This window comes from Synchiropus splendidus, chromosome 19 (assembly GCF_027744825.2).
Source record: "Synchiropus splendidus isolate RoL2022-P1 chromosome 19, RoL_Sspl_1.0, whole genome shotgun sequence".
Classification (NCBI taxonomy): Eukaryota; Metazoa; Chordata; class Actinopteri; order Syngnathiformes; family Callionymidae; genus Synchiropus; species Synchiropus splendidus.
In genome coordinates, this window is record NC_071352.1 from 2,876,303 (window position 1) to 2,890,642 (window position 14,340).

General features: G+C 44.9%; 1 protein-coding gene across 3 annotated transcripts in view; it reads left to right on the plus strand.

Moving 5' to 3' along the window:
• Positions 1-14,340, plus strand: part of rbfox1 (RNA binding fox-1 homolog 1) — a 170,491-nt gene that overhangs the window by 68,885 nt on the left and 87,266 nt on the right. The window contains exon 1 of one of the 3 annotated variants that reach the window (XM_053851829.1): positions 3,986-4,331. The exons of the other annotated variants lie outside the window; for them this stretch is intronic. Coding sequence (XP_053707804.1) covers positions 4,314-4,331 — 18 coding nt within the window. The 5' untranslated portion in view covers positions 3,986-4,313. Of the gene's footprint in view, positions 1-3,985; positions 4,332-14,340 lie in introns of those variants that run through there. 3 annotated transcript variants of the gene reach the window in all.

The window sequence follows — 14,340 nt, forward strand, 5'->3', positions numbered from 1 at the left end:
TGAACTTATAAATACTTGAACGCTGCAGTTGAGGAGCTATAAAGTCTTTCCACAGCACACTAAAAGTCATAGCAATTCATGTGTGGTTCTGGGACGTTCGGCCGCTGCTGCTCATTCGACATTTTCAAGATAAGTCTGCTTGTTGTCTTCATACCACTTAAAATCTCAAACTGCGTGCTCAGTTTTTTTGACACAATGCCACAAGTATTTAGTTGGATAAAAGCTGCGGCTTGTGTTCAGCAGTAGAAGCATCATGAAGCAGCGTGCGCTCTTCTGCGCCCACTAGATGGCATTGTTTTCTCTTTAGTGTTTGATCGACTCGTTTTCCCCATATTTAAACTGCTACTGACTGAGCACTGAAAATGCTGCTCCACGAAGCTTCATCAGCTCATCGACAGCGACAGAACAAATCCAGGAACATTTTTAACTGACAAGCAACAAATTTGATTTAAGAAATGCAGTTGTTCTAGACAGACAGATGGATGAGCGAGCAAAATTCTTAATATCATATCAAACTCACACAAAAAGTTAAGCATGCTTTTTTGGTTTGGATTTATTGCCTTGTTATTTTGCATTAACCACAGTATTCCGTGATGCTCATGCACTATTCAGCGTCATCTAGTTTGGCTTCATGTTTTCACCAGCCGCGTGATGTAGTCAAGCTGTTCTTCCTTCTTTGACAAGCATATCTCACCAGACCTGCCTGGTCTCTCCCTCTGTTTCACCTGGCATCACTAATATGTTCGACAGATTGAACCGGCTGCATATAATATCATTCACTTAGCTGGGCGACAGGCCTCTTCTGGGTCGCCGCCCACCAGTCGACAGTCACGGCTCTCAACTTTTTGACTGTTCTGCGCCGAGTCTTGCTCTTATTGCGGCGCGAGGTTTTCTCATCCAAGAGACGCAGCATGTGCAGTGTCGGAGCACTTTGGGATGTAGGTCAGCCCTAACACCGTTTCCCTTGTTAATGACGGTAGGGGATTGTTGACTTGTTTGGTATCCGCCACTCAGAGACCTTTGCTTTGAGTGGACTCACCCTGATCAATTAGGGCGGAGACCGGGGGACGGCGGTGGGGGGGGAGCGGGTGAGAGCGTGATGGATTACTGCTCCACTCTGTCCTACTGTTGTCTGCACAGGCACATGTGCTGTTGCAGGAGCAAGACGCTCATGAAGCCACGCTTTGATTGGACGTGTATGTCTGAAGCATCTGTATGATGAGTGTGTTTGGGTCTCATTACCGACTTGACAAGAGACCCGGGCGAGCCGGCGGCCTCATTATAAATCTTGTAGATTGAGTAGAGCCCGCTCATATCCGCACTTAATGAGTCAGAGATCTCACCTCTTTGCCATCCTCTTGTCTCGTGGGGATTTGGATGCTCGCGCTCATTTAATATTGCTGTGCAAAGCAAAAGTCCTGTCGGTTTTATTTATTTACATAATCTATTTCCGATAGAAAAATCTCCCCAAATGCCTCGGAAAGTGCAGCGATGTTGTCTTTGATGTCACCCAACATGCTTCTCATTAAACTGTGGCTACATTTTGGGACTAAAAATAAACTTCTGGCAGGAGTGTTATTATTCATGCCGTGGCGTCTTATTGCAATCCCCTCAACGCACAGCTACCAGCAGATTTCATTTCTTTTTAATTGTCCATAGCCATAAAGAAATGAACAAGTATTTCCTTCAGGATAATGGGGAAATGAGAAGCAAATAGATTACACTTGCAGATTGGATCTGGACTTCTCTCTACTGAGTTATGAGGCCTTTGGGGCATTTTTTAATCACACTTTCCAAGCTTTTCCATCACGGTTGAAACTTTTACACGTCGTGTGAAATGAAGCCGGTAGTTTGAAAGACATGGACCCAAGCCAACTGTGAAAGTGAGTGGATGGACGGTCATGATCTGTTGAGCTTTTCAGGAACTATTGTGATGTTGAGTGGGCGACGAACCCAGATGACAACGATATGTAAGTTCAGTAAAAGTAGCATCACTGTTGCTCCTCTTTCCATCCATTACTATCATTATAAGAACAACTCACTAAACCCTTTGTTTCCTGTGCAAACACTCTTGAAAAAGTGTTCTTTTCTGTTCAATTGTACGTGACCTTTCTGTATCAAGTGCGCCGTATAGGGGGCGCTATTGCAGACTCCTTTCTTCATTAATCAAATCTTGAACTTGAACTGCTCATATTTACGGTTAGATTTTGTTTACAAATCTGCTGCTTGCTCGAAAATCTGTGTGCGGTAAGGACTACACAATGAGATTCGATGAAAGGATACACTCACTATCCCACCATCGAGCACTGCCAACTGAGACTGTACATATGAAGCCATTAGTGCCATTTGAAAAGAAAACAAAGGTTATATGTGCTAGATGTTTTGGAATAATGGAATAATAATATCATGATAATTATAATATCAGTATATATACACATACACGAAACACATAGTTGCTTGGATTATCTAGTAAAATATTGGTAAAAGTTTGGGGAAGCTGATCTCAGTTCACTTATGCTTTAATCCCAACTCTAACAGGGAATCTAGCAAGTTAATCTTGGTAGTGGAGTTGAACTACACGCAAATATTAGGGCGGTCAGTATTTTTAATCTCAATTAATGGCACAAAAGCTGAGTTAACTCGCGATTAATGGCAAATGAATCACATTCTGTAACTGTTCTAAATGAAGGAACGTGGCCAAGAATGTGGCCAATGTTGTTCTGTTAGCAAAGAACGTTCTGGACAGTGTCTGTTCTGTTGGCTTGTTGTTTGCGTGAGGAAACATTATTTGGCCCCTCTGCTGTTGAGAACAGCTTCCTTCAAGTTGCATTTAGAACAGGTACAATGTTGGATTCATTTGCCATTAATCGCGGGTTAACTCAGCTTCAGTGCGATTAATTGAGATTAAAACGTGAACGTCACGACAGCCCTAACGTTGCACTGGACTGTAGTGTACTTGCTTGGTATGACGTTATCTAAGAAGGTCTTTTTTGAGAGCGTCACAGGTCAACAGAGCAAATCGCCCTCCGCTCTTGCTCAAAGTGCAATGGCTTCAGGTTAAGTCCAGATTCAACCGTAAAACCCCATTATGCTCCTCACAAATCCCTTTCTGTTCAGAGGGACCAGCGGAGTGTTTCAACTCTCTCTGTCTCTGTGCTCGGTCGATGGCCTCCAGCCATGCCACCTCAATTCCGTCCGCTGCATCAGTGTAGCTCTATAAACCCCACCCAACACTGAGCTGCCTCAGAATTAAAACTGATCCCTTTTATTGTCCGCACTTTTGAACCTCAACTCCTACTGAATGGCGTCAATCATTTACATGGAGCAATTTGCCTTCCTCTGTCCCGGGTGAAATATTTCGCCCCCTCACTTGCCCTGGATCCAAGATTTACCTGTGACTCAGGAATCTTCTCCACTGATTCCTTCAGCACCATGAGAAATTCAATTTGACGTTTTGAATTTGTAGTTTTAATATTTGTCTGCGCATGTCCTCACATGTGAGCGCCTGATCCAAAATCATGAGCCGAAAATGTGATGGACAGAACCCCAAGTTGCTCAGACTGCAGACAACAAGGTCCTCATTTGTCTCCAGAAGAACAAGGGAAACTGAATATTTGATATTTGATATTATATATATATATATATATATATATATATATATATATATATATATATATATATATATCTCCATCTGTTTGCATAATGTCAACACATATTTTGAGATATTTTCACCCATTATTTTGAAATTTTTTTCGCACATTCATGTAATTCTATTTAGTTGAACTAAACAGAATCACTGAAGCCCCCAGACTTCTTATAGCTCAGCTAGTTATGCTTAAACTAATATAGTTATGATGATTGCATAGGAAAGGACAATGTGTTTTTGTTCACAGAGAGCAGTTCATGTCACACGTCTGTGGTCAGATTTAGGAGGGAACTATTGTGTCTTAAACGCCAGTTGCATTAGATAGCAGATCCAATGAGACACAAAGTGAGTCAATGTAATTCCCCTCAAGTGTGTGTGTCTGCTGGTACCTTGTGTCTTGCTCCATCGCGCTCAGCATCCTGCAGCATCCAGGACATTCAGTCATTACGAGCTCTTTCGAGTGCAGAGGCTGCTGTTGCTGCTGAAATGCACCTCGAGTGAGCCGCGGCTGTGTGGACCTCACAGCTGAGCCGGAGGAGATGAACATTTGAACCATCAGAGAGGACTGAGGTGATGGTTGCACATTAGGCAGGGGATCCATCGCTCGACCCGAACTGTTGAAAGACTCGCTCTCTCCGCGCTGCTCGCACTCAGCCGGACCGTCACCATGATGATGTATCTGTGGGTAAGTTCACCGCTGCCTGGAGGAGAAGCCGTGCAAGTTTTCACTTGGAAAACATGTTGTTCTTTCTGCTCTGGGCTTCGCTGGGACACGTGTTTCACAATTGTTCATTGAAGGTACGAGGTCAGTGCAGCTCCACAAGTTAAGATCAAGGCTCCGTGTTGTCCTTTGTGTCCAAAACATTTGGACAAGGTCAGGTGGAGTCTTGTCCATTTACTTGAAATTATGATTGAAAACAATCTCTTATTTTTACTTATTTGTATTTTTCTACTAAAACACACACACAACGTGATGAATAATTGATCTGTTATTCACTTCTTACTGCTCCGACTACACAACAATGTTACACTGATATTTTGTCAATTCATCGTCATGGTTTTTGTCTCAGGAATTTTCCACTATTGCAAACTTTATTGAGCTATAGAAAGAAAGTGAGAGCAACACTTGATCAAGTGCATCCTGGGGAGATGGAGAAGAAATGTCATTCATGAATGCAGTCAGCTGCTCTAGCACACACTGATCGTACCAGGCAGCAGCGACAACTTGACTCATACCTTTATTCAGTTGATTCCTTTGATGCTTGTAACAGTTTAGCTGAGCGGGAGCTCCAGCCTTCAGTCGTGTGAAACACTGGAAGCGTCTCAGCCAGCAGAGAGGCGACATGTTGGGGAAGCTGCAGCCTCTGCAGGGAGGCTGCTGACTAAGATCTGTGCGGGGAAAAAGCCTACGTGTCAGAACAGACATGATGATGTTAACGGTCACAGTTCACGCCGCCGATACTGCTGAGTAACACTTTCGCTGACGGAGGGGATTCTGTTCCCAATGACTCCAATTAACAGACACACAGCACGGAACAGAAAATAAACACTGCTGATGTGTGCTGACCACAGAGCCAGAGTGAGTGGAAGAGAGTCAGGATGAATAAAATCCATCTACCCTCGGATTTTTAAAAAGTCTGCCAGCTTTGTTTATTGTTTGCCGAAACATTTGCGACTTAAAACCCATTTTTATTAGGCTGTCATTATAGCAAAAGCTGAGTTAACTTTTTTATTACTGAATATCAGTTCTAAATGTACCTTATAAAGGAAGATGCCCAAGTTTTTATTTAGTTAGTCTGTTTGTTTTCAGATGGAGGTGAGGCCAGGCATTTCTTTTCTTCTAGATTATAAAGCTGTGTTTGCTGCTGTAATAGCGGGCGACGCGGCGTCCATCAGCAGCTGGCTGTAGAGCTGACGTCTGCTCTGCTCAGCGGACTGTCATGGAGCGTGACAGCATCAGCTCCAGCTGCTGTGGGACTGACGTGTAAATAGCAATAAAGAAAATGTGACAACAATGGTAGTCATAACACTTACCACGATGATGGTGATATTTACTAGATTAGAATCAACAACACATCTCTCTCAACACTGTCAGCGGCAGAGTAGATCGATTCAACATATCAGTGACGTAGCTCTGATCCCAGAAAGTCCAGGGTTAAACACAAAGACTCACTCCTGCTCTTCAACATTTGGGGATTGATCAGAAGAGATCAGATTCGGGGCTGTGGGTGCGCTGCCTCCCACTCAGCAGAAAGCCAGGAAGTCCGAGTCAGCAGTTCGACAGCAGAACTGGCCAGCAGCTCCAGACCTCAGGGAGTGTTCGCCAGTCACCATCTTCACCGTGCCGTGCTCCTGAGAAACGAGAAGCCAGTCACAAAACATCACTGAGAAAAGTGGGGAAGTAAGGGAGCTGCTGTTAGGGAGTTAAAGCAGGAAACAGAGGAAAAGTAAATGCAAAGATGGAAACAAAGGAGTGAGTGGTCACGATGTCATATCATTAGCTGTTTCAGTTTAACGAGACTGAAGTTTATCTGTGATAAACAAAGCATTTTTACAGTTCCGTGTCTTTACTCTGATTTTAAAGTGTAAGTGTGATGCAGTTAGATTTTAAAGTTGACTCTGTGATTAATGGTGTTTGGTATCAGCTCAAAACCCATTTTAGACGTTGCGTCTGGTGAGATCAGAGGGGAGAAGTGCTGCTGAACTTATACAACACTTAAGTTGTGCAAAACTGCATCTCATCATCCGCCGCAGTGTCTGTCGACTTTCTGCTGACTGGCCCTCTTCCTGAGTGGCTCGGAGGAAGAGGAGTGTTTGTGGCGCTGAGCTGCTTTATGGCTCAAAGAAGGCAAGCGTTTTGCAGGTATTTCCCCTGGGAGCGGACGTGAAGAGCTTCTCATGGGTGATGCGAGCGTTTCCAAATCCAAAAACGTATCTTTTATGCATGTAAATGTCAGGGAATTATTCATCGTCTGTGGACTCACAGAATCACAGCTCTGCACTCGCAGCAGTTCCTTTGACATTTGAACACACCAGTGTTCCTGCACCAGGAGGTGGCGCTGATGCGATCGTCCCTATTAACACAGTTCCAACCAATCCCAGTGAGTCCTGCGAGGTGCTGCAATTTAATCCAAACACCACAACTTTTCCATCAATTCCATCTATCGCTTGAGTCTTCTTTGGCCCCGCCCTTCCCACAGTACGTGTGGCATCATATTGCCGCCAAGGGTTGCGATTCGGGTGTGAAGGATTGTGAATCCTAAATGTCCAGATTGCCATAATTGAAATGGCGAATAGAGGGAAGTAGAAAGCACCAAACAAACAATATACGGGGCATGGCCGACCGCTTGCTGTAGCTTCTTTGAAGCTGCTTCATCGGGCCAAAATGCTTCTTTCAAGTTCACTGGAAACATAGAACCATAAAAAGGTCAAAGAGTTGAAAGCAATTTTGAGGAGACGCAACAAAGTTGGAGTGAAAGTCCTTTCCGGGTGAGACGAAGGACATGTCAGATGTACAGTCCAAGGGAAAGTCTTCCTCCGAGTTTCAGATTGGTTTCAGGGCGGAAATGACTGCAGATTCCCATCCATCCCTTTCGGATCATTTACTTCACATTCGGCCGGACCAACTTGAGAGCGGGAAGAGAGAGTGTTGGGGGGAGGGCGGATGATAAGAAATGACAGGAACATGGAGGTTACTGCAGGAGGGATGGAGGTGGAAGGATGGGAAATGACAGCAGAGTTGGGGGGCGGGATGACAGGAGAAAAGATGGGCAAGAATGAGAATGAAGCCGGAATTGTTGACGTGGTGACAGCTGCTCCGTGTGGGAAGTGCGGCAGCGAGGCTCGGGACACTGTCAGAGTGGAGAGGGAAGATCCAGAGTATCAATGGTAAAGCCACTGCTGCCGCAGCAGAGTTGGCTTGACTGTGAGTTCAGGGATTTGCCATTGGACGGTGGATGTCACAGGCAGGATTTGGGGTCAGTCATTGGTAGGAATTTTTCAACTTATTGTGATTTCCGTGCATGTGGGACGTGTTGCTGGAGCTCTGATCCAAGCTAAGATTCAAATGTACTGAGACCCTATCTTCACCGTCCCCTGGGTCTGACCCGGGGCCTCCTCCCAGCTAAACCTGCCAGGAAAGCCTCATCCTGAAGGAGTTTGGGAGGAGCGAGTGAAATCTCACTTATTTGCTGTCCACTGTTTCCCCTGTTAGTTAGTTAGTAGTTGGCAGTTTGTTAAGCTGAAACACACATGCGCCACCTCCTCTTTTTTCGCACCTGGGAACTCACAAATCACAGCACTTAGGCTGTGTCCCATGTCTCCCCCTAACACTAGCAATTGGTTCTGAGCGCCCTCCACTATGAAGTGCCCTGCGACGACCAAGTGAAGTGATTGACATCCCTCAGAATTGGGACTTGAACACTTCATGACGTCAGGTGTAAAGACAGTGTGTCACTGACGGCCGCACTGTGTTTTGTTTCCAGTGTTTTGGAACTGCAGCTCCAACGTTTTTGCAACCTCTTGCATCAGCGGTGATCATCTCACTTGAACCAACGGAGAACTTTACTTTGGTATCCTGGAAATCTACCCACACTTCATATTCCCACTTGGTTTCAAGTCAGCTCTGGAGCTCCCTCGGTTTGAAGGGATCATTTCAAGTGGTGAACTTGCTCTGAGGAGGATTGGGACACACTACACGACATGTGACGTGCACTACCCATGGTTAGGGTGAGAAATGGGACACAGCCATAGTTTTGGATTCCAGGTTCCCAGCTTGCTGACTTCAGCAGTAAAATATAAATAATGAGCTCATGCTTCACCCTCCATGTGATCAGCTTCTTCAGTGGAAGAGGTTTTAATAAACGTAAGATGATAAGATCTGATATCCAGTCTAAAATTAGCATCATTTTCATTTCTCATTTCCATTTTTCCATCCAGCCATTAGTGGGGCAGTGCCTTCAAGCGTATTTCACCTTTAAATCCTCTTCAAGCAGAGGTTTATTGACAGGGTGAGGGGTGTGTCATCTGCCTGAACTTCAGATTTAGTTGTTCAGGTCTGAAAATGATAAAGAAACAAAGACAGCTTTATCGAAATTATCAGTTTTTATGACTAAAAGTTGCAAAACTAGTGTTTGAAGCAAACACCATGGAAGCCAGGCTTGGGCTCTGCCTGAGACTGAGAGACTTACTCTTCAATTTAGCAAAATAATGAAAGGCGGAGACGTGGCCTGACGTCGGGGTGTGCTCAGCGACTCCGGGGCTCTGGCAGTGGAGCAGTGTTAATTGAGTAATATTAGGCTGTCGTTGTCAGGAGAGGCTCCGCTTCTCTTTGCTCACTAATTCCAATCCTCCATACAGCGGAACACTTCATTTGAAGAGTTCAAATTTAATTGAGATTGCAGCTCCGGCATGGAGTCGACTTCTGACCCTGCGAGACTGGATTACATTGACTAAAATATTCAACACGCTGGAAAAAAAGGGAGCCAGAATTGCTTTCATGAACGAGGGACTCCACACATCTATCACATTAGGGCTGGATTTCCCCGGGGCTGTGTGGAAAGTTTGCTGGAAATTGAGAATGCGCTGCATTCCTCTCGCTGTTATTAACATTAAAACTGTTGAGGCCCCAAAGAAGAGATCATTAGAATCAATATTCAATTTGAGGGCCACGGCGACTGATGCGCGGCTGCGCTTCATAAAAATGTCAGAAAGATTTAGCGGCAACATCCACTGGAGGGGCCACGTGCGCACGTTGTTATTGATTTGCAAATATCATGGAGCGAATTTCCAGAAGAAGTTTCAGCAGCCGCATAATTACATAAGAAGGAAAGGGGGATTGAATTGGAGCCTGAGAGCGGGGCCTCATAAAGCCCTGCATGGTGACTTATGAATGATTTATTATTGTATTCCTGATATTACAAGTCAATATGTGGCTAGCATTTATGACTGCATATTTACAGGCCGTTTCTCTGATTGGTGTGAATCTTTTTCTCCCAAAAAAGATAATAATTAATCTTTTTATGTTTCAGGATTTTTAATCCAGAGCACTGTTATGGTACGTTTCTTCAGATATGTGAAATACCGAGTAATGCTGATTCATACATTATTCATACGTGTGTCAGATGATTTAATATTTTTGACATTTTATTATGTTTCAGATTTGGCTCTTCAAATAATAATAATTTCAAACATCACAACACGATTTCCCATGATATAATAGGCTGATAATGTAGTTATATATAGTTTGGTTGAACACTCATTGCGAACTCCTGTTCTCGCTCTCCAACGCTTGAAAAGAACAGAAAACTTCAACGCTTCACGCAGACTTTGAATCATACGTTGCTCTGAAGCGTCACCAAGACGATGGTCAGAACCGGCCGCACTAAATACTTGACAACTTGGACAACATAAGAAGAGGAAACGTGTGAGACGTGCGTCAGAAAGTGAAAGTCATTTCCACTAGTGCTGAACCGCTGCTGTTTGGCCTCCGCCGAGTCGATGCTGTCACCACTGAAGTGGAGGATTGTGTTGCCAGATTTTTCTTTTTTTTGAGTTTTGAGGATGGGGAGTTGGGTTGCCAGAGTTTAGTCAGGCGTCTCAGAGAGTTCACTTCACCTCCACAGTGCATTTTTGTATTTAAAACAAATTTTTTTGACTGCATATTTACAGGCTGATCATTTCTCTGATTGGAGTGAATCTTTTTATCCAAAAAAAAAACAACGATTTCAGGCTATATTTATGTTTTTAAAATTTATGTTTTTATTTTTAATGATACCGAATCCAGGTAAGTTTCTTTAGCTCAGCATAAATGTATTTTCTGCATGGCACCACTCATCTGCTCAGACTACATTTGTGGTTCAAATGAATTTCAGTCGCTTTACAGTTCATACATCATCTGCATGATGTGCAGCGAGTCAATAAGTACATTTTTTTATGACTGCATATTCATACGTAGATAATTTTTCTGAATGGACTTTATTATTAATTTCATTTCTCCCCGAAGATCCAACATTTTCAGGCCATATTTATGTTTAATAATTCTGAATCCAGACCAGCGTTATGGTATATTTCTTCAGTTATAATCGCTCCTCATGTTTTAAAATATGCTCAGCATAAATGTATTTTCCGGTTGGCGCCACTCATCTGCTCAGACTGCATTTGTAGTTTCCAGTTCATTCATCATCTGCATGATGTGCAGCAGGCCCATTTGTGTCGGAAAACTATTTTCTTTCTCAGAATTCCGATTGGTTGGCAGTGGTTTTTCAAGTGAGGACGAAAGAGATTTGGGATCATTTCAGATGATACATTTCCTCATGTCAGAGCTCCAGTTCCAGGCTTCATCTTCTGCTCCTTCTTCAGCATCATTTCTACTTTTTAAATCATCAAGTGGTCGTACTCTGAGGTCGATGCTATTCTCTTTTATACATTATGGTTTGGTCTCATCAAATAATCCTCCCATAACTTATTCAAAGGTCCCCATTGTGAGAAGAATGGAGGATCCTTTCTATAATTGCTGTATGATATTTGGATGGTTGGAGTGAGGTCATGGTTAGCACAAACAAATGGTGGCCCCTGACTGAAGCGTTCTCTGAGAAGCGGCGTTGTTGCTCTCACAATAGCGGCGCGCTCGCGCCTTGCCTCTGCGGCTCGGCTGCCCATTAATCCCTGTCAGCCGCGGCTGCTCCCACATCATATTCTCACTGCTGGGCTGCAGTATATGGAGTGCAGGCAGCAAATAGGAAGCCTTGAGTAATTGACTGCAGAAGTGCACAGGAGCATTCTGCTCCGGTGGACCTATGATGAGACGCACACAATAGCACATTTAGCCAACTCCATGCAAGTCCCAGAGTAATAAATCACAGCCGTAATGCAGGATGATACCAACAAGCTCATGTGACCTACATACTTCACTGTTGGATGAAAAGAAATGCTGATGTGTCAGGAGTGTGCACGTCTGCAGTGCAGCGCCTGAATAATTGAGAGCGTTATTTCTTTTCTCATGTGTGTGGAGCAGCGGGACGTTTCGCGGCTGCACCTTTCACACAACCCAAGACAGGAATACTTCACTGCATCGATACACCTTAACATTCTCTTTGACTGGTGCTCAATTCCAGGCTCGTGGGGCCAAGGCTGAACTTGCAGGTGGCTCACCAGGGCTGTTAATGCATGGAGTGGCCTCGGAGTGAGATTCAATCGGAGTCTCGCATGCTTGAGCATGACCTCAGTCACAATTTCAATATGAAACAGTTTTCTTGCCAGCGCAGAGCTCACATGCTCACAGTGACCCAAGAAACGGATGCACTTGACGAAAGGTGTCTTTCTTGTATTATGAAGGCGAGTCAGTAGTGCAGGAAGAGTCCAATGCTGAGACTCTAAGGTGCAATATAGACTGTGGCTCTGACACCTCTGGATTTAGGATGCATGAAACGTCAAACGTGACAATGTGAATTTGTGGCTGAAGCTAAAAAAAATGTTCAATACCGAATGATGCCAAATCTCCAATATGGTCAGGATTTCTTTCATTTTTTATAAAAAATAATGCATAAATAGTTGAGAACATATTTACATGCATATGTGTCAAAGCCGGCCAATGTTTAGATGACATTTGACATTTTTTATGTTTATGATTTTGCTCTTCAAATAATAATAATGGAAAAAATCATTACACAATTTCCCATGATATAACAGGCTGATAATGTAGGAACCAGCCACACTAAATACTTGACAACTTGGACAACAAATGAAGAGGAAACATGTGAGAGGTGGGTCAGAAAGTGAGAGTCATTTCCAATTGTGTTCAACCGCTGCTGTTCGGCCGGTGCCGTCACCGCTGAAGTGGAGGATTGTGTTGCCAGCACTTTGAGGATGGGGGAGTGGGTTGCCAGAGTTTTGTCAGGTAGAGTTCACTTCACTTCCGTGGCGCATTTTTGTATTTAAAAAACACATTTTATTCCATCATGGTTCAGGCTGCACTGCATCGTGTCTAATTGCATTGCACACCACTAATGCTGCTTTTTTTCCACTATTCAGCTGAACACATTTGGCCTCTGAATGTCGGGTGCATCCCTAATGAAATGTACTGCTTAAAACCTCATACAAACAAAGCAAGTTTTTGTTTTCCCAACCGCTGCCTCGGTTACTGAGGACAGGAGGCCTCACACAGGCCGCCGTCACCTCTTCCCTAAATCGTATTTTCCGGGCGCACGGGCTCCGGCGGGGCTCATTCAGCCACATCAGACCTGTTATCAGCCCGATCATCTTGGCCACGCTGCGCTTCAGTCGATGGTGCCTGCCAAAAGACCCGCTCCTCTGCCGAGCACCACAAAATCTGCAGCTCACGCACACAAGAGCGGACGCTCCGAGGCAATCTGTGATATCTATTAGCTGAGAGCTGAGAGCAGTCTATTCCCTGTGCCCTGAACACTGCTCCCCTCCTCAGACATCTTCTCAGATCCAATCAATAGAGGCTCGTTCACCACTGAGAGGTGTGTGTGTGTGTGTGTGGGTTCACAGTGGGAACACAGGTAGGAGATGGAGTGGAGGCCGGATTGAGATGGATTGATGGTGGAGGCAGAGGATCAGGAATGCTGATGCCGCTGTCTTATCACGATAGATTTGTAACTGGAGCATCCCAAACTACCACCACCCCCCACCCTCGACCCCCCGCCTCCCCGCTGCCTGGCCCGCCAACTCTCTTCACTGATGCTGCTTTCCTTTACGCCGTTCAATTATCCCTGGCTTCATCAGCACTCTCTGGGGCTGCATGTTTCCTCACGAGGCCCCACACGGGTCCCTGTGGAGCTGGGCTGCATCTGGCCTCAGTGAGGTCTGTGTCACTGTCACAACTCTGCTGCTTTCAGCTCATCTCTCAGCGGCTGCCCATGAACCTGGCGGGGGACCCCTGAGGAGAAGCATAAGTTCAGGCTAGACAAGCCCTGTTGGCTGGCAAGAATGGACAGTCGTCCCACAAGTCACCCTAGTGACGCGCTGGTGAGGCTTCATGAAACAGTGTCCTCATGTTCAGAGCTACTAGATACCACACTCTGTTCTAAAATCTTTTGACTTGAACAAGCGCCACCTACTAAGCTCTGAGATTGAGGAAAGTGTTTCATGAAGCTTCATCACCATCCTGTAGTGGTTCTGTACGAATGTTGTGACTTCTCACCATCAGTTGTGCCAGTTTTTAATAGAAAACTTCAGCCCTCAGATTAGTATTTTACGGTGGACTCAGAGTTTGCCCTCCACCAGGTCAAAGTCAGGCCCCGCCCCCTGCCGACGGCTGATTGATTAGACAAGTATTTCTGTGAATTGGGGGTTCGACAATTGCTCTCAGGGCGTCTGGTATTTCTGCCGTCTGCTGCTGACATTTCTGTTCCAGCCGCCGACAGAATGACCGTTGCAGCCAGTGTTCAATTGCCTTGCTTCACCAAGCGTGGCAGGTAAAAGACCACATCGCATCAAATGAATGTGTACGGACACACTCTGTGGGCGCACGCTGAAGCCGCAGCGCCGAGTTGTGTCCTGTAAACATGAGCTTTCATGACTGCTGTCGAATCAGAGCAGAACTCTGGCTCTACCTGCACTACAGTGCCGTCGCTGTGGTTTCTCAATGTGGCCTGATGTTTATTATTTCCTGCCTTTTTCAGTGTGTCTTCTTGCGCATATTTGGTCCCACATATACCAAGACAAAGGGC